The 20,772-nt window shown below is 48.9% G+C and overlaps 1 protein-coding gene across 6 annotated transcripts in view; it reads right to left on the bottom strand.

Moving 5' to 3' along the window:
- Positions 1-5,194: 5,194 nt before the first annotated feature.
- Fam81a (family with sequence similarity 81 member A) overlaps positions 5,195-20,772 on the bottom strand; it is a 44,880-nt gene continuing 29,302 nt past the window's right edge. For all 6 annotated transcript variants that reach the window (XM_063243602.1, XM_063243603.1, XM_063243604.1 and 3 more), the window contains exons 4-9: positions 19,650-19,768; positions 15,296-15,425; positions 13,352-13,458; positions 10,803-10,938; positions 9,501-9,693; positions 5,195-6,862 (exon numbers count right to left, since the gene is read on the bottom strand). In XM_063243602.1, coding sequence (XP_063099672.1) covers positions 6,738-6,862; positions 9,501-9,693; positions 10,803-10,938; positions 13,352-13,458; positions 15,296-15,425; positions 19,650-19,768 — 810 coding nt within the window. In that variant the 3' untranslated portion in view covers positions 5,195-6,737. The remainder of the gene's footprint in view (positions 6,863-9,500; positions 9,694-10,802; positions 10,939-13,351; positions 13,459-15,295; positions 15,426-19,649; positions 19,769-20,772) is intronic.

Raw genomic sequence — 20,772 nt, 5'->3', positions numbered from 1 at the left:
GGCTGTCTCTTGACCCCACTGATTCTTTCCCTTGCTATGCAGAGGTTTTTAATTTGATATGATCCTGTTTGTTGATTCTTGGTGTTATTTCCTGTGCAGCTGGCGTTCTGCTCAGAAAATCCTTGCTTAGTCCTGTGACTTTAAGAATGTCATCCACCTGTTTTCTAGTGTTTCTGTTGTAATGTTTAGACCTTCTCTCTAATTCCGTGTTAGTTTGTAGCTGGTGAGAGATTCGAACCGAGCGCTAATCTTCAGCACATAGACAGCCAGTTTTCCCAGAACTGTGTTAAACAGGGTGCCTTTCCTCCAATTTATGCTTTTGGACCTTTTATTGCAGATCGCACAATTCAATACACCTGGGATTTCTCTGCACCCTCTATTCCAGCGGTGATGACCCTGTGCCAAGCATGTCACCACCGGCTGTCAGTTATCAGTGACAGACCTACAAGTCCCGCCCTCGCAGCATCCCGCCCCATTTATTCACGTGTCCATCTCTGTGCCAGCCCCGCTGCTTGGCCGAACAACCTGAAGTCAGGAATCACAAGGCCTCCTGCCTTGCTCCTGTTGCATGAGACTGCTGCTGCCTCTGTGTGGATTCAGGATCGTTTTTTCTACCTCTGCAGGGAATGCTGCTGGCGTTTTGATTGGAACTGCCCTGAATGTGTGCGTCAGTTTGGGGAGAGCAGTCGCTTTGACAGCGCTGATTCTGCCTATCTGGGTCCTCTTCTCCGGCTTTTTCATTCTGGAGGTCTTGGCTGGGTAACTTCCCACGTGTTTAATTCTTTTTTGTGCTTGTGTGACTGACCTTGTTTTCCTGATTTCTTTCTCATCGGGTTCATCACCGGGATACATACATGCTATCGATTTTTGTGCGCCGATTTTGTAACCTGCTACACTACTGACGTTGTTATTAATTCTAAGAGTTCTGGGGGCAGTTCTTTGGGTCTTCTAGGTAGAGCATCACATCCTTGGCAAATAATGACAGCTTGACTTTGTCTTTTCCTGTGTACTTCTTTCTCTTGCCTGATTGCTCTGGCTAATGTTTCGAGTACTATGTTGAGAAGTGGTGTTAGTGGGCACTCTTACACACACACGCGCAGGCGCGCATACACATGGTCCTTCCACACTGGGTGGAAGATTCCAGATTTCATCTGGGCAGAATTTCTGTCCCTTTTGTTCTCTGCTGTACCCCACACACCCGCAGCCCAGTGCTCTCTGGTTGTCTCCTGACCTGCACACTAGGCCTTGGATCCGCTGACCTTACAGTTTCCATTCTCTCCAGGCGGGGGCAGCAGAAGCCAGCGAGTCCACCGTGCAGCCGCCTACAAACCTTGGCTAAGGGCTTTCCTCCTCCTCCGCGTCCCAAAGCCAGAGGCGGGGGTCCCCGTCAGATGTGGCTTCATCGCTGGACCACCCTCGTTCCAGGAGAAGCTGAGTCACAAGTTTGGAAACTTAAACAAAGCATGGCAATCACAGACAGAAACAGCCCAGAGACCGTCGTAAAGCAGTCAGATTCACCTGAGATAGGCGTTGCTCAGAGGCAGCCTGTGCGGAGGGCCGGCCCGCTGCTCAGGAGTCAAGTTAAATAATAAATAGGTGTGATGCTTCTAAACATAAAAATCGTCCCAAGCCCACCCTAAACAAAACGTCCATCTTCACACAGCCTGCACAGAAGCACACAAGCAGGGACCCGTTTCCCTTTGCCCTGTTCCCAACTGCTGCATGCAGGCTGGTCGAATCTGGCCTTGATTTAAGATCTGGCATTTGGTTCACGCCGTTCTGTGCTAGTTTTGAGCTCTAAAAATGCTGCATTAAAATATTATTCATCCTAAGTATGCAGTGTCAGGCGCCCTGTGGAGTTTCCTGTGTGTGTCTGACTTTGCACAGCCGTATCCTCGGGGCTACCAGTTCCAACAGAATCACAAGTCACTTGTCAAAACAACCCTGCCAGGTGTCCTGCACCCCTAGAATGTTCTAGGGCAAACTGGCAGGGGCAGTACCTCTGCCCACCCAGGTCGCTGGTGACCTTGGATCTGCCCCCAGCCAGCACTGGTCATCAGATCCGTCAGCACAGATGCCCGTGACTACTGATCAGAACCAACATAATCATTTAAAAAACAAACTTGCTTTGTGGTGGTGCGAACAGGTAACAGGAGAGCTGAACTCTTCTGAATGCCATAGAACATTCTAGGCATGCCAGAAACCTGGCACGGGACCACAGGTGGCCGTTAACTGGGGGCCCAGTGTTACACAGCAGGTCTAGAGCTGACAGTCTGTCTGGGTGGTGACTCTTATAACTCCAGCCCCTAGAAGCTGTCTCTAAGAGGTCGTAGGAAATGGTGGGAGCAAAGTTGCAGTTCCAAAACCCATTTTCCATTGACAGAAGAAGACAGAAGCTGTGCCTGGCTGTCCCTGGGGTGCCCGGCTCCGGAGCAGCAGTGTCCAGCACAGGACAGTAGCTCTGCCTCTGAGAACCACGGGAGGCTGCTCAGCCCTTGCAATACGGCAGTGCAGCTAAGGCCGGAATTTTCGAGGTACTGAGCTCTGACTGATTTGCACGGCAGCTGAAGTGGCCACACATTTCCTTTTGGCCAGAGCTACTCTTTCATAGCCATTCACCAAAATGTGGAGCACAGAGGGAGACAGAAGGTGCCCATTATGTGTTCTGCAGCCCTAGGAAAGTGACAGTTGTTCCTTTGGCCACCTGCACCCCGTGCCAATCCACAAGAGAGGTGGCACGGTGGGCATCCCGCAAAAAGGGGTTCAGGAGGAAGCTGGCGGGGTTGGCTCCCCGCAGAGCCTGGCATGATAGAGGTCCTGGTTCCCATGCCAGCACCACCACCCAAAAAACCACACAAAAGTTACCAGGGCAAAGCCAGGAGCACCCGGAGTGTTACCCCTCACGCTATTGGCATTGAAAACAAACATCTTAGGGCCATGGATGTTGCCCCAAAAATTAAGGGGCATATAGAGTGGATTAGGGCCTCAAAGAGCCAAGGTGGTTTCCTGAAACTAAGCCCTGCACACTCCTTGCAGAGAAGAGTCTTCTGGGAAGAGCAAAAGGGAGGACCAGGACTCTTGGGCAGAACAGACGTAAATGTACGTGGATAAGAAAGCTCTTATCTCATATGTGGCTAATGGCTTCGGATGGCGCCGTTCCAGGTACTCAGGTGAGACCCGGGATGGGAGCCGTGTAAATGGTGCTGACAGAATGCCAGGCTGCCCTCAGAGCTGCCGTCCTGGGGTCCACGTTGCTGACAAGCCGCAGGTCTGCGGCTCCCAGAGAACCACTAGCCTGGAAAGTATTGGGACTCCACAGAGCGGTAGGATGCTGACAGATCACTTTCGGTCTCAGGTTTTCTTATTTGGAAGTAAAACGGCAGACCTGGCTTTGGAGATGCATGAGTGTGGATTCCAGGGCCTGCTCTCCCATGAATTAGCTGTCTGGCTCTCTGTCTGCTCTCTCTGAAAATGAAAATAACCGTGCGTGCCAAATAGGGTCAGTGCAAACATTGAATGTGGCAAAGTACAAGCTTGTGTCAGGGCACATGGCTGTAATTCCAGTGTTCTGGGAGGCTGAGACAGGAGGGCCGCAGGATTGATCTCAGGCTGGACGACTTACGTGACTCAGCGAGACCCTATCTCAAAATTTAAAAGAGCTGGGGCTGGGGATTTAGCTCAGCGGCATAAGCACCTGCCTTGCAAGCAGGCAGTCGTGAGTTCGGTCCCTGGTACCGATAAAAAAAAAAGAAAAAGACCAAAAAAAAAAAAAAAAAATTTAAAAGAGCTGACAGCATAGTCAGTGCAAAGACCCTGGGTTCAACTCTCAGTATTGGAAACAAAAGTGATAAGGTATCTGCTGTTCAGTAAAGCTGCCAAGGGCATTATCTGTCCATAAAGTGTGTTAGTGAGCTGGCAACACCTCAGGTAAAAGCACTCTTACGGTATGATCCTGCCAGGTTTCTGTAGTGCTGGTGTGGTAGCTCTACTGCTGGGAATGACCCCTTACCCAAATGCAGTAATGTAAAGGGGCAGATTTTCTCCCAGCATCTGCAGGCCAGACACCCTGTCCTGCTGTGCTGCAATGCAGGTGTGACCTCAGCAGAAGGCGGGGTGGGGTGCAGTGGGGGTGGAGCACTGTTCTTCCTTCTTTTTAAAAACACTGTGGTAAGATGCACATAAAATATACTACCTTAACCGTTTAAAGTACAGCTACATGGCTTTACATAAACTCAATCAGCATTAAGAACTGAGGCAAGTTGGATCACTTTTGGTAGCTCAGTTTTCCCATCTGTAAAATGGGTAGATGGATGGTATTTCATTCAGCTCAGCGTAAAGATGAATGAGTCGCACACAAGTGGTGAGGCCCAGGAGTCTTCCGGGGACACAGGTTTCAGCACTTTCATGGCAGAGGAAACAAAGTTTTCTCTCCTGAGGCCACTCACCTAATTAAGTTAAAAGACTTTTCAATTTGCAAATCACACATCACAATTATTTTGACATTTTATTCTTTTTATTGCAAATTTCTGGTAAAGGAAAAAACAGGGAAGCTTTCTGTGACCCTTTATTGATAAATGTCACTGGGTGGACTCCAGTGGCCCTGGGAGTCCCCACAGCCCCTGGGCCTCTGATATGCATCGAAACCCTGTCTGGTGTCCTGTGCCATCTCCCCGAGGTGCCTGTGATGGTCTGGGGGGCAGTGAGCCCGGGGTAGGAGGCTCTTTACACTCCCCAGGTGAGGGCAATGTGGCCAGAGCTAAGTGTCACACAGGACGGCAGTGTCAGTGGAGCACCTGAGACGCCTGCCCGAGGCCCCGCAGCCCCTGTTCATGCCACCCCCTTGGTCAGGGCCCAGATGGGCTCCTGTCCCCTGCTTCCCAGGTGTCAGATGCTGACCCTTCCTCCTCCAGACCCCAGAGCAGAAGGATCAGGTGGGAGCTGCCTAACCTGTTGCTGCCCCCCTCCCGCCCCCATGCACAGAAAGAAGCCACCAGACTGCCAGATAGCAAGAACCTCTTCACCCCTTTACGGAGGTGACAGACAGGAAGCGCATGCTGCATGGCGTACCCACACTCTGCCTGTGACCTCTCACGTCCAATCGCTTTTAAAAAACTGCTGCTGAGCCACTGAAGACACCAGGTGACACCCTCCAGCAACACATTCATACCGGTAAACAGTAACAGCCAGTCAGATGTTTCATTTGTGGTTTAGACTAAAAATAGAAAATGCTTTTATTGTCCTGAGTCCTTGGCAAATGGAACCACAACAAAAAGTAAAAGCGTTAAGAAAAAAAACAGAACCCTTTGAAGTACGCCTGTCCCCGTTGCCGGGCGCCCTCACACCTCCGCGCGTTGGGTCGCACTAGGTTTGCACAGGTGACCAGAGACCACAGTGCCTGAAAATCGTGGAGGCTGAAAATCCCCGCAGAGTGGCCCGAGAGGAAAGCAAGGACAGCGTTACAAGTGCAATTGGTTTCTTTGTCCATACAAAAGTATCAATTTCTATTCCATTATAGTAACACAGAATGATTCATATCTTAACAGCAGTCAAGTTTTCAGAACATTTAAAAAATACATAGGATCCCATTTTGACAGCATAATTCTGAGTTATTATTAATTATTATTATTCTCTTGTCAGCAAAGATTTTATAGGGTACAGTGCACGGATGTGATTAGACCAAGGCACAAGAATACAGTTACAATAAATGTATATAAACCCTGGCACTGGGTGCCAATTTTGGAAACATTTAGAGAGGTCATAAAGTCTGGAAAATTCTCACATCCCATCATGATTAATGAGTAATTAATTGTGCATCAACAAACAGTTAACCACCGTTCCATCAGTAAATATATGGCTATCACTATACAAGTTGTGGCTAATTAAAAAATAGCTTTACATATTAAAACCTGGTACATCTAGGTGGCTGTAAATATTGTGCCTTGTAGTACCCAGAATGTTTGAAATTTCCATTTTCATTTCCAATCTATATGGCAGTTATCAGTTGTAAATCTATTTTCATTATAGAAATGGCAGGGTTTTTTTTCCCTATTGTTAAATCTCTCCCCCTTAGAAAAGACAGAAGATTGACAGGAAGACAGGCAATATAAAGAAACACGGAGAACAGTAATAAACCCCGGATGTAGACTCAAAGGTTGAATTCCAATTTATCGGTACAGTCTTGATTGAGAAATTTCAGTGACACATTTCTGTGACAACTCATTTTTTTTTGTTTGTTTGCTTGTTTTTTGTTTTTGTTTTGTTTGTCTGAGACAGGGTCTCCCCTATATAGTTCAGCTCACTTTGTAGCCCAGACTGGCCTTGAATTTGCAGGGATCCTCCTGCCTCAGCCTCCCGAGTGCAGGGATTACAGGCGTGTGCCACCACGCCTGGCTTGCTTTCTTAATTTTTTAAAAAACTCACCACGACATTTTTCAAAATATTAAATAGTCTTGGTCAGAGCATCAAGCATTGAAAAAAAATTAAGTCTTTTCATTCATAAAATGAGGACCAAAGCCTTTCCCAGGGTGGGGGTGGGGCGTCCACTGAATTTAGAGCAGTGAAATAAAAACTGGATTGAATACACTGCAGAAAGAGTGTGTTGGACACGAAGGTAAATGTCCAGGCCGTGGAGACCGCTTCCTGCACACACAGGAAGCAGCACAGCGCTGGCCCGGCCTCAGGAGCCGGGGCCCAGGCCCGAGGCGACACCTCCGAGCATCCCTCTGGTGGCGGCCCGGTCACAGGGGAGCCTCTGGCCTCTGCATCTGCTGGATCTGCTTCTGCAGCTGGTCCCTGTCCAGCTTCATCTTGGCCTCGAGCACCTGCCTGAGGGAGGAGATGCTCTCGTAGATGGCAGTGAACCCTGGGAGGGGAGGCAAACGTCACAGGGTTAAAACCCTCAAAGACAGCGGAGCCAGCGTGGCCCTGACCGGGGCTGCAGCTGCCGAGACCCCGGGAAAGCCGGGTGAAGCGTCTACAGACCAAGTCCGCCCACCCAGGGGACGCGTGGTGTCTCCCTCCCCGAACCCGCTTTAAGAAGGGGTGAAGGGCACCTGCACCCTGAAGCAAGCAGTCCAGGCTCACCCCAACCCCGAGGAAAGGGGCACCCCGGTGGCACATCCGGACAAGACCTGGGTGACCTCACTGCTGTGATGCCCCCGCCCCAAACCTCAGCCCAAGGAGGCAAATAGGGCCAACACGGGCACAGTGTGCAAAACCCTGGCCGGTGCTGCTTGCAAGTTTCAAGACGGCCGAGGACCAGCCCAGATCAAAGGAGACCTAGGAAGGGGCAGGGTGACAGATCTGGTGTGTGGTTCCAGCTCAGGACCTGAATGGCCAGGAGGTGCATGAAAAGGTGTCACCTGTCACAACCATTAAGAAAATACTGAGCATCAGCTGGCACAGGGGATGCACACCTGTCATCCCAGCCCTCTGGAGGCTGAGGCAGGAGGATCCCCTGAGTTCAAGGCCAGCCTGAACTATACAGCAAGACCCTGTCTCAAAAAAGCAAACAATCAAAAAGTTTAAAGTCTTTAATAAAAAAGTATTTTATATTATTCTATATTCCTGTTTTCTAGTTAAATATTTTTACTTTTTTTTTAATCAAAATTTTTTCAAAGTCTTGTCTTCATTAGTAAATTTTTGCATTTTTCTCTCAGAAAATTTTCTTTATGTGACATTTCATAAAAAAACTGTATAAATTACTCATTAAAATATTTTTTACTGACATGGAGAGGTACAACAATTACTAAACAAGATAAGAAGTTTAAACCAGTATTTAACCCCAGTACTTGGAGACTGAAACAGGAGGATGGCCTTGAATTCAAGGCCAGCCTAGGCTGCAAAATGAGCTCAAGGCCAGTCTGAACTACATGGCAGAAAGATAAACAAACATGTATAGTATGAACTTTTATGCTGGTATAATACAATATAGAGAAAATGTATATAAAAATGACCTCAGAGAAGTCATATTTTAAAATTATTCTATGCTTTATGATTTTCCATTAAGAAGTGTGTTATGTTTGTAATAAAAAGTATTTTTAATTCTACAAAGATTTGTATGTATTTCTTATTAGGTGCTAACTATTAACAGCCTCAACAGTAGTTAACAAAGGACAATAATTCATTCAGAAAACGAGGCAACGTTGAACATGGATAAATATTCCAACAGCCCCAAAGCCAAGACAGAAAATGCAATTTTATCCTTACAGCTTCGCCCATCCAAAAGTTGAATGGTAACTTCCACATAGAGGAAACTTTTGGTGATAAGATTACCCTTGGAATAACTACTTTCATTCCTATGTAACTAAAATAGGACAAGGGGACATAAGGAACTCATGGCATAAGAAATTGGAGGAGCTGGACCCAACTGACTCCTGTTTTTCAGCAGGATATCTTTTCCTTCATGATCAGGTCAAACAGACTCCCCAGAATCCTTCTGTTTTCTCAGACAGGGTGTCACTATGTAGCCGAGGCTGGCCTGGGACTCAAGGTGATTCTCCTGCCTCAGCCTCCCTTGTGCTGGGATGACAGGTGTGCGCCACCACACACAGCCCCAAGAATCCTTTCAGTAGCAAAGAGCTCTGCATCTCACAAAACCAGCGAGTCTTTAGGACTATATGCAAACTATTTTTGTGTGAGTTAAAAATTTGTCTGGGGAACTTCTTCTACTTAGTGGCCCCAGTTCTATATCCTGAATTCAGAGTGCTCGGCCCCCTGCTAGGATCTGACTGTGCCCTCTAAAGCTCAGGCTGAAATTTAGCTGCCACTGTAACAGGGCGGAATCTTTAAGAGGCGATGAGCCAGCACTCTGGGAGGCTGAGACAGGAGGATCTCACGTTAGAGTCCAGCTTGGGCAACTTAATGACTTAGGGAGATGCTGTCTCAAAAATAATAAAAGGGCTGGGGTGGAGCTCAGTGCAAAGGGCCTGGGTTCCACCTCCAGGGCTGGGAAAAAGAACAAAAAATAGCCAAGAGGTCACAAAGGTAGCATGAACCAGGGCCTCTGATGAGCGTGGGCTGCCAAGAAAAGCGTGAACCTGGCCGGCCTGGGTCTCCTGTCTGCAGGTTGGCCTCGGGATGCCCCTGTGACAACAGGACCAGCTGAGAGGCCTCTGTCCTCACCAGCACTGCACTCGGAGAGAAACCTCTGCCCATTAGGACCAGCCAAGCTCACATACGCTGAATGCAAATTGCGCTCTAACAGCACAGCTGCGGGGAGGCTAAGGCCGTTCCACTGTGGTCACTGATCCGCTGCCTCCTCAGCTAGCGTGGCCACAGGATCCGCCCTAGCCAGTGTGATATGTGTACGTGACAGCTTCCTGGAGACATTAAAGACAGTGGTTTCTGCTGTTTCCAGAACCCTGTCAATGGCCAGCACGCCAGCAGCCACTTTGAACTGTGAGGATGACCACGGTTCCTGTGGGACTGCTAGGGCTCCTGACTAATGGACTTTGAGAAACAACAGAAAGCAGCACGGGGAGCCCCTGGGTTTGCCTTACCGGCGTTGACTTCCGCTTTCATTTCCTGCAAGCCTTCCTGCATCTGGAGCTCCAGCTTGGTGATCCGCCCGTGCACCCTGTCCTCCTCCTGCTTGGTCCTGGCACCTTCTGGGCTCCTCCTCTGGGTGTCCTCTAGCTTGTCCAGTCGGGCTGACAACTGGCCGAGCATCTCCGCGTCCCTCTCACTGGCTGCCTGAGATCCAGGAGAAGAAAGGCCTGAGGACTCTACAGACCAAGTCTGCCCGCACTTACACTCCTGTCTTCTTGCTTCACTGCCGTGCTTGGGGGCAGAATCACGGTGGCTGCTTGGTACCCAGCTCAAGATCTTCCTCCGCTGCTTCTGCCCCACCAGATTCCCAATTTCCAGTTCAGGAAAAGGGCGCCCAGATACAAATCACATTTTCCACGTGCCCTCAGCCTAGCAGACCCTTGGCTTAGCACCTGTGTGGCCGTTACAGGATTAATTCTGGCCAATGAGATGTTAGTGTACGTGACAGCTTCCCGGAGAAGGTAAAAGACAGCGGATATCTACCTTCATTTCTTTCTTTTTCCTCTGTTTCTAGAATTCAGCCAAATTGGCTTTGGAGCCTGCTGGTCATGGATGTGAGGCATGCAAGGTTTGCAGGACATGGGGTGAGGTTCAGAGCAGTTTGCAAACCTTTGCTCTGTGAGAGGCCGGGACAGGAAGAACGAAAAGTGGCTGAGAGGGCGGAGACCCGCGGCTCTGGGCTGCTGCAGTGTGTTCTGGGGGGCTGGAGGGGACCTGCAGGGAGGGAGCTACTCAGCTCTGATCACGAAGTTCAAACAACCCCGGGTCTACCAGATGACTGTTCATTTCATGTGGAAATGCAAGGGGACAATTTGCATCTTTAAGATCATGATTTAAACTCATCTCAACTGAAAGCAGTGAAAAATTCTATTTAGCCTTTTGAACCAAAAGGAATCAAAGTGTTCCGTGTCTTTATAAAGAATAGACAGGGTGGTGCATGCCTGTAATCTCAACGCTCGAGAGGCCGAGGCAGGAGGATCGCAGCTAGTTCAAGTAGACCCTGGGCTACATGGTGAGCTTCTCTCTCAAAACGAAGTAAAAATACAAAGAATAGAGGCTAGAGATGTATGCAGTGGTAGAACACAAGCTTAATGCATGTGAGACACTGGATTTGATTCTCAAAGCAAAACAGAAATGGACTCCAAGGCAAGAAACAATGCAGCAGCTCTGTGTGATAACAAATACCTCAGTCAGACACCGCAGACCCCTCACCAAACAATCACACGAAAGGATCGCTAACCCTCAATGCCTACACTGTTTGCCTTGAGCGCCACGGAGAGCTGGTCAATCCTCTGCAAAAGTTCTTTTTCTATCCGCTCCTGTTCCTGCTGCAGCCAGCTCCGGGCAGAAAGAATCTGGTTGCTGAGCTCCTCGACAGTACCTTTAAATCTAAAAGACAGTGAGGGAACCCGTGAGGTGCAGGGCAGTTTGCAGGGGACAGGAGGCAACCTCGGATCTCGGGTGGAGAGGCAGCACCACACCCGGCACCACAGGAGCACCCCGAGTGCTTTCTCCTGGCCTCAGGCTCGGCACCTTCCCGGTGGGGTAGCTGCACGAAAGCAGCTGATGACGCTGTAGCCTGCAGAACAGCGGTGTGGACATGGAGGTGACCACGATACGGAGCGGACCTGCGTGGTCCTGAGGACCGCGCTGCCCCCGGCTCAGGGACTCCATGCCCCTGGTTCCTGTCCCTTTATCTCCAGACCGGATCCTGGGTCCTGGGTTCTCTCCTGTTCCCCAAACTCCTCTCACCCCACAGGACGCACCCCAATTTTATTCAGAAGAAATGTTTTTTATTTGTAAAAACCCTCCCAAACTTCCCCTCCTCTCGTCCTCTCTCTTCTCACATCCCTTACGGAGTTATCTGCACGTGCTCCTTCTCCTCATCGCTGCTTCTCATTTTTATTCTGTGTAATGGAATTATAGAAATATATGTGATATAGATGTATGATTTAAAGAACACTAACACGAGCATCCACTGGGGAAAGTCCCCAGCCATTCTGGACAGCCGCTCTCTTAGCCCCCAAAAAAGCCCTCGAGGATCAAGAGCTGGAGACCTTGTTCCCAGCCTCCCTTGCAGCTAGGTGCAGGCACAGGAACAAGTCAGCTGAGGGGACACGTGTGGAAGTGACGGTGCACAGTGCTGGTCACAGCCTTCAAACCGAAGCTTCGCCCTGGACCCTCTCCCTGTCCTGGCCCTGTGGAGGAGGGCAAGGGCTGGGGCAGCAGAGATCGCTCCCCAAGGGTGCTGGTGCCACCCTGCAGCCTGGGAATGTGATCTCGCCACTGTTGTGTGGCATGATGACACTGAGGCCGGGCTCTACCCAAACCGCCACGGGAGCTAAGTCCTCGCACCAGCCTGACACAAGACTTCTGCCGGGCTTAGCAGTCGCAAGGTACTTCCCGGGGACCCCAGTCCCCAGGACGTAAGCACCACCCAGAATTCCCTGTTAGGGTTCTAGTGATCACATCAGGCTTACACGGGTAACACAGGGTAACCTACCATTGCTCAGCCACACCTGCAAAGCCCACTTCTACTGTACCAGGTGACCGACTGAAAGAGTTTTGGCCCAGACAGGACACTGTAGCACAACCAAGGAGCTCCATCTCACCCCTAGGAATCTACCTCTGGCGCCAAACAAAGACCAATGGGCTACCTGTGCATCCCTAATGCCCCCTCAGGCTCCACCCCAAACCTAAGCTACATATATGCCTCCACTCCACGTGTTCCACGGAAAGATCGCTGAGGGGGGGGCGGAATATGCTGTGCCCCAGGGGATGGGGGTGTCTCTGCCCGCATTCTTAAAGGTCATTTATATTTCATACTTCTTATCTTTTCAGCTGCCGCCGGTCCCCCACAGTTCTATCACCAACTGTGCATGAGCTCCAGTAATTGGGAGGTAGAGATAGTTGAGCGGGTCATCATTCACTCTACCACAACCACGCACCTGTCCTTTAAAAGCTCTATCGCTGTCAATAGTAGCACACCTCGTGTCTATCCACGTCCTTATTTGTCTGTTTATGGCGCTAGCTCCTCCCACTGTAAATGCCCTGAGAATCACAATGGTCTGATTTTCTGCTCAGTATGGCACAGGACTCAGAGCGCTGAATGCTCAGAACACTGAGGAGACTCCCGCCAACCAGCAGTGATCAGTAAATAGGAAGGGTGATCCACAAGTAGGCTAAATATTTAAACGTTCAAATTCAAAAGCTGGGTGTGGTGGTAATCCCAGCACTCAGGAGGCTGAGGCAGGAGGATGGAGGCTGAGGCAGGAGGATCGTTGCAAGGTCAAGACCAGCCTGGGCTACCAAGTGAGCTCAAGACCACCCTGTCTCAAAAAGAAAAAAAAAAAAAAGCTTCAAAAAAATGGAAAGAATGATAGGGTGGGGGAATTTGAAGCAAATGGGAATATTTTGAGAGGGATTAATAGTAACATGTCGGGGGCTGGGGATTTAGCTCAGCGGCATAAGCACCTGCCTTTCAACCAGGCAGTCTTGAGTTCAATCCCTGTACCAATAAAAAAGAAAAAGACAAAAAAAAATCATTAAAAAATAGTAACATGTCTTTTACTGGAACAAATTTTAAAAATTGAAATAGTCATCTTTTTATCAAAATGTACATACAAAATAGATAATAACCCAGTCACTAAAAATAATAAGAGCGACAACAGATCGCAGGGAAACTTTTCCTTTTCAGTTCAGTGCTGGTTGTCGTGGTGCACAATAAATAAAAGAAGGGCAGGACTGCAGAAACTCAGAAAGAGCTTGACCTGGAAGCTGTTTTGAGAAGCTCAGGACTCACTTAGTGTCTAGGAGCTGCAGCTGGTGGTTGCTGTCCCTGTGGGACATCTTCAGCTTGGTGCTCTGCTCCGAGATGGACAAATCCACTCTGCTCAGCAGCTGGGAAATCTGGAAAAGAAGGTTGATCCTTGTTTCCCGCACTCTAATCCTGTCAATGGTGTTAGGACTCGATCGTTTAGGAGTTCGCCTGTCTTTCCACCTCTGTGGGGTTTTTTTCTTACACACCCACTGAAAATCAAAATATTGATCACACCCCAGGCACTGAACCGTTCCATCCTGTACTGAGCAAACCCAACAGTGACTGCAAAAAGGTGTGCTTGCGTGCTCTGGGCCGCTGGCTCAAGGGTGCCTGGGGGCTGCGTGGGCACTGGGTGAAAACCTCGAACATTCCACCCTAAGAAACAAGGAGTGTCCTACAGGGAAGAGATTATACTACTGACACGGGGCCTGAGCTGCCTTCCAAGCCCCGCAGAAACTCCTGGACACAGAGCCCTCTTGGGGCTCAGAACCCCTCCTGGCTGACGGGGGCGTTACTACCCTGCCTTTACATTTTCTGCTTTCTTTCCTCTCCATCTTTTAAGTACCTTTGTCTGCACCCACGTCCTCTGCCCAGGGTTTCATTCCTTGTCACCCTGCGATAGGACCCTGCATTCTGCTATGACCATTTCCTGCCTGTTTCTCCTTGGCTTTTCACTAAAATTTAACACAAAACCAGTCCTCTGAAATATTGCTATTTCCATCAAAAATTATGATGTACAACATTTTTTATTGGAAATTCATCATTCTTTTCCAGAAGAACAACCAAGTATGTCCCTTTGGATGGATGTCTGTGTTTTATTTGGCGTGGACACCAGGACGCTTAAGATACTTTTTACATCTATTTTCTGGTGTAATAATGTCATCCTTGCTCACTCTTCAAAATTATTTTTAAAAACCAGTGGCTTTGTCTCTTCATTCTTTTTTCCATAGTTGTAATGACATCTGTGTTTCACAGAAGCAACTCCCGATCCTTACTGGACACAGGAGATGAGCACTTTTAACCTGATGAATGCTCTATGGATGCCATGATTTTTTTAGAACATTCTTTCCATGAGTACAGAATGGTAAACAAGGCAGGTGAGGTGGGAAAAGCCCGGGAAGAAGACCCACCCTGTTGGAATGAAGGGAAATTTGTAAAAGGCCAAAAATCAAACGAAAACACCAAATTCCACTCTGTGAAATAAAATCGGCCTGTGAATTTCAAGGTGGGAAACCCCGCCTTTCACTGGGCAGCCTCTACTTCACACTGTCCTGGCTTTGCACACACGGAGACCACGTGACAAGAAAGCCCCTGCATGTGCCCTGAATCAAAACTGGGGGAGCGGAAGGCGCAGAGCACAGCGTGGCTTACCCGTAGGAGAGGGAGGTGTTATTCTGTTTTGCTTTTAGGGATTAAACGAGAGCCTTTGCTCTGAATCCTTTTTTATTTTTTCATTTTTACCCCCAGTACCAGGAATTGAACTCAGGACCTTACGTTGTCAGGTAGGAGCTGCACCACTGAGCTATATTCCCAGCCCTTTTATTTTTTATTTTAAGACAGTGTCTTGCTAAATTGCTAAGTTGCCTGGGCTGGACTGGAACTTGCAATCTTCCTGCTTCAGCCTCCCAGAGTGCTGGGATTCCAGGCATGTGCCACCATGACCAGCAGTTTAGACTCTCTGTAACATATTAATCATTTTTAGAATAAGTAGGAAAAATCTTCAATTAGGACTGTACCAAAATATCACTGGGCTTTGGTTGTCAGACTCATGAGGGTCACTTCAGTGAACCGGAGAAAGAAGAAACAAGAGATGCTCGTGATTTGCATAAACCTGTGCTGGGGCCTCAGCTAATTTCTCCCACAAGAAGTGATACCCAGCTATGAAGAAATTACCAGCTCTTCAAAGCTTCCTCACACAGGTCCTACCTGGCCTTCTGCGTCTTTGATTTTCGTTTCCAGGACCAGCTTGGCAGCCTGCTGTTCTTTGTTCAAGTGCTGCAGCCCCTCGTAGGTCGACTTGTGCTCTGCAGACAGTCTGGCTATGCTGGCATCACATCTGTCAAAGCCAACGACAAAGCTCCTCCTTATAAAAGTGTTAGAACCCATGCAAAAGCCTCCTCATGTACTATGAAATCCGAGGCCCAGCTCAAAGAGACTGCACCCCAGTTGGATCTTTGAGGAAAGTTTGAGTGGATTCGGGAGAGCTGGCAACACCAGCGCCAAGGGAGAATTACTCCAGGAATGCAAGTCGGGTTTAAACCCGAAAAGCAGCTAATTTAACGCAGTGCATAGGCAGAAAAACAGATAAAAACCACACAATCGTCTCGGTGGATGAAGAGAAACTGCATGGAATACAATCCAACATTCTTCATGGTTTTAAAAAACGAGTCAGCAACCTAGAAAGGAACTTTTTCAACCTGGTAACAAACACGAAAACACCAGGGCTGAACTCAGACTTCATGGTGTGCGATCCCCTATGCTCAGGAGCAAGACGAGGACGTTCACCTCACCACATCTACTCAGCAAAGAAATCAAAGTCATCCAGACCAGGAGAAAGCGCCCCCTGTGAATCGGCAGAAGCCATGCTGGGTCTGGAAGAGTCCATCAGGAAGCAGTCAATGAGCCCTTCCTGTAAGCAAGCGGGGTTCAGGAAGCAAGAAACAAGACGATGCATAGGAGCTGCCAGGAGGGCTGAGAAAAAAGGACACCCCTCTACTACCCCCTGTAAGCAACCAGAGGTTCGGAGGGCAGGCTGAATCGCTAGCAACTGAGTTCTCATATTGTCTGGCTGACTCTGTGGCCCAGGGCCAGTGGTCCGAGCATCTATTGGGAGGATGACAGTATGCAATATGGCGAATATGGGGGATTCCCCACGTTTTTGAAGTTTAATCTTGTTCTCACTGTTTTGTTTTGTTCCGATGTATTGTTTTGCTTTATTCAATGCTCCATTTTGCTTGGTTTGATTTTGTGGTGCTCGTCAGAATGGACAACCACCGTGAAGATACTGAGACAGACTATGGAAGCCATTGATGGTTTCCTGTTGTCCTAAATTCTGTACCAATTTCACTGCTTTGCATTGACTGACTTTATTCTGTTTTGTTGTGTTGGTTTTATTAACTTTAAAAAAAAAACCCAAAGTCATCCAAGCAGGAAAGGAAGCAGTAAACCAATCTCTATACACGGATGTCATGACCTTGTATAGAGAAAACTAGGAGATTCACCAAAAATTACTGCAAGTCCTGCACTGGCTTAGTAAGACTGCAAAATAAAAGGCCAAAAAGGGACAAAACCAGCAGGACAGGCTGCTTGGAGCTGGCACTTTTGATTTCTAGTTTTCAAGGTTCGTTATTGTCTAGCTAGGTCTTATTTTCAGGGAAATGGGGAACTAGAGGAATATAGACCACAACCACAAAGACACAGCTCTTCAGACCTACTGGGAAGGGCAGCTGCCCTGAGAAAGATGGACGGGAAGAGCGGGTGAAGCTGCGGGGAAACCTGAAGCACGATACCGTGCTGGCGCCAGGGTAAAGCAGTACAGTCACTTTGGAGACTAGTCTCACTGCTCTGTCTCTCAAAGATTAAATACAAAGCCACTCTGTCACCCAGCATTTCCACTCTAGAATTGACCACATAAAAACCAGTTCACAGAGGCAGTATTAATGTGTGTGTATCTGTGTGTCTTTTTGAGACAGGATCTCGTTATGAGTTCAGGCTGGCCTTAAACTCACTTCGTAGCCCAGGCTGGCCTCAAACTCACAGAGATCCTCCTGCCTCAGCCTCCTGGGTGCTGGGATCACAGGCACGGGCCACCACACTTGGTCCCCATAGCAGCATTACTGGTAAGAACCAAAAGGTAAATAGAACCCAAACACTCAACTGATGTATGAATAAAGAGTGGCACACAATAGGCTATTACTCAGCCATAAATAGGAGTGAAGAACTGATACACATCAGTGCACAGATAAACCCTGAGAACACTACACTAAGTGTGGGAGCCGGGCTCAAAAGTGCGCATGCACTATGATGTCATTCACTCACATTCCCAGAGAGGCATATCCACAAGAGACAGGAGGTACTTGGTGGCTGCCGTGGACCGGGAGAAGGGCTGCGGGGGATGGAGATGGGGAGCTCTGGCTAATGACTGCGTGGTTTGTTTTTGAATGGGAGAAATGTTTCAAAAGGAATTAAGAGAGTTACATCACTCTGCATACGCGGAGAGCCACTGGACACACAGGCTTTAACTAGGTGACTCATCGGTGTGAATTCTCTCACTAGAGCTCTTCATTAAGAGACAGAGGGATACAGAGACAGAGAGACCCAGAGAGATCTCCAGGAAGCACCCCGATGGGTCTCTGGGCCCCCAATAATATTCCACTCCAATTCCCAGGAAGCACCTAGGAAGGAACTTAGCTACTCCTCAGCATGCAGGTATGTTTTCTCCAAAGCTGTCACCGTGCAATCCAGCCTCACAGAGGAAGGCAGAAACAGCCCCTGACGCTGGGACAGACGGAGACAATATGCCACATAGCGGGCCACAAACTCTGGTCCTAACTGGAAAACTGAGCTTCTCAAGCTCTGCTTCGGGGAGAAACCAGCAGCCTCAGGTCAGTGCTTTTTGGGGTATATTATGCAGGGTGGGCAGCACCACCGGAGAGACCCCTTTGAGCTGGCTTTACAGAGGGGAAAATCAAGGCCTGTTTGCTATTCAATGTCACCAATGGGTGCACAGAAACTATGACACGAAACGTGCAACAATGTAGTGGCATATGAATCTCCCAGTATCCCCGAAGACCTCGGACCCCTTCCACACAACTACAGAATGGAAAAAAGTCAGAACTTTGCCAAAGAGTTTTCATTGCACGTGAGTTTGTTTCAACAAAGTCTCCTTAGCTTTCCAAGGGGAAGACAAATCTAGGCATCAGACAAGGCAAAACTGCCTGGCGCTCACAACAAACGTCTCCGAAGGTGCCAGAATGAAAGTACTGCGGGGAAGAATCGAGTTGGGTCCGCAACTCCATGAGAAGGCGAAGAGCACGGTGAGATCCCTCCAAGGGGTTCCGCACCAGGAGCGGCAGCATCACAAGGATGATTCCAGCCCCTGCGAGGCCCACAGCCACCGTTTACCACGTGCTCACCCCAGGTGGACACGGTTACGAATTTCACCTTGCTTCATCTTCTCCTGCTGTCCAGGTGGCCCTGAGGATCCTCCGAGTCTGCCCCAAGTCCCCTGTGCCCCGTGCCTCTCTGTCTTCCCAACTCCTCTCTGTTCTGTAAGCTTGCACCCAGCTGGGCTTTCTTCCAAGCCAAACCCAAGCACAAGGATCATCTCTCTGCCATGCATAGTGACTTTTTTGGGCTCACTCACTCCAGAATGTTCTCCGGAGACCGCTCCAGACCCTCAGCACACGGGGAACAATACGGAGCCCCAGTCCAGACATTGAGGCCCTTCTCCCAGGAGCAAGGGGAGCTGGGAGAGCGGGGCATCAGGACAGACACCCCGAGGGGACATCCAAGCTGAACCTCACCATTGGACAAGAAGCTCACAAGGGAGGAAGGAAGGCTCAGAACACAGGAACAGCCTGTGCAAAGGTACAGCAGCAGCAGAAGGGACCGATCAAACAGCATGGGGTCCACCCAAATACACCCCAAAGCTACTGCTCCAAGAGGCAATAGCAAGTCCCTGTCTCTTCCCAGCCCGCCTCTCTCAGGCCATCGCCCTGTCACCCCTATGTGTCCAGGTCCCTGCAAGGGCCCACCCTATGCTTCGCTCTTGGGGGCAGCAGAGGGCAGAGGAGGCCCCAACTGGACCCTGGGTCCCAGCCCTGTTAGTGGCCCTGAGGGCTTGGCAGGCAGGAGTGCTCTGTCACACTCTCTGAGGAGAACGGCCTCCTTTTAAAAGTTTTCAGGGCCAGGGACATAGCTCAGTGGCACAGCACTTGCCTGACAAGCACAAGATCATGGGCTCAATTCCTGGTACCAAAATACTTTTTTCCACCTGATCAAAAGACCAAAACCTTAGAAAATAAAGACAAATGATAAGAAAAGTGAAGAACAGCATGCAAGGGCCGGGGATTTAGCTCAGTGGCATGAGCACCTGCCTGGTAAGCATGAGGTCATGAGTTCGATGCCTGGTACCAAAAAAAAAAAAAAAAAAAAAAAAAAAAAAAGAACCCAGCACGCCAAAGGGAAGTCCCCGTGCATGCAGCCCAGTGCAGGGGAGCGCAGAGGACCAGGCGGGACAGTGGCCAGGGGCCTGGGCATCACTGTCACCATCACCCACCTCGCCACTCTGCCCCGCAGGTCACCCAGGCCTGACAGCTGCCGCATCTCCAGGGTCTTCAGAGCAGAGTTCGTCCCATAGCTGATGTTGTCCCTGGCACGGATCTGCTCCTGCAGGACCTGCGGGCAGACACAAGGAGGCGAGGGGTCAGCATACAACAGGCAGTACCTGCAGCACTCGGACCCTGGGGAAATAAGATAGCTAAGATCTAAAGGATCTAAATAAGATCGTTTCCCTAAGAGATTCCTTTATAGCAGCCACCTGATAAACATGTGTGCAGAGAACAGGGAGGGAGAAACGGGGCAGGGGGTGACACAGCGGAGAGAGACAGAGACAGAGACAAAGAGGAGAAGGGACTGATTTTAGAGACCACTCCAGACTAAGTCTGTGAATTTTCAAATGCAAACTAAGCGCTTTACTGTTAATGTTTTTCCTTAGTCACGAGGCACTGGATTTTATGTCTGGTATTGCTGAGCCCATCGGTGGAGTACGAGGTGGGTCTCTTTTTCTTTTCTGCATGTGTTTTGATGTTTTCTTTCTTACTGTCTTAATTTTAGTTTTGAATCCCTCCTTGATCTAAAGCTATCTAGGCATCTACAGATTCCTTAGCACTATTTAGAACTGGGTGTCTCCGTTTTCAAGCAGTTACTTTTTTGTGGTTATTTGTGTGATTCTCACCACACGGGCTTAATGATAAACGTGGTCTGTTAACATTTCATGTTTTGAATACGTTCAAGCATGCTTTGTAGTGCGTGATTGATTTTTTTCCTGATGGTGGCAGGGATTGAAACCAAGGCCTTTGTACTGAGCTACATTCTCCAGCCATTTCTAAGTTTTTATTTTGAGACAGGGTCTTGCTAAACTGCCCAGACTGAGCTTGGAATGTGTGATTCTCCTGCCTCAGCCTGGGAACACAGGTGTGTGTCACTGTACCTGAATAAAAATACTCAATGTCATGGTTTGTATCTATGTCCCCCAGGCCTCATGAGTTTGCATTGTTCATTTGTGATGGTTCATTGTATAGTGCTTGGATTGATGGTGTCAGTGCTCCACCCACATAGGGGTGGAGCCAGGGTGTGATGTAATGGCAGGAAGAAGGTGTGTCTTTCTCTTTGCTGGTTTG

This window comes from Cavia porcellus, unplaced genomic scaffold (assembly GCF_034190915.1).
Source record: "Cavia porcellus strain 051 isolate PalLab524CR breed Dunkin Hartley unplaced genomic scaffold, mCavPor4.1 scaffold_38, whole genome shotgun sequence".
In the NCBI taxonomy this organism is placed as follows: Eukaryota; Metazoa; Chordata; class Mammalia; order Rodentia; family Caviidae; genus Cavia; species Cavia porcellus.
The sequence above is the reverse complement of the archived record's forward strand: the minus strand, read 5'-3'. Positions and strand labels throughout refer to the sequence as shown.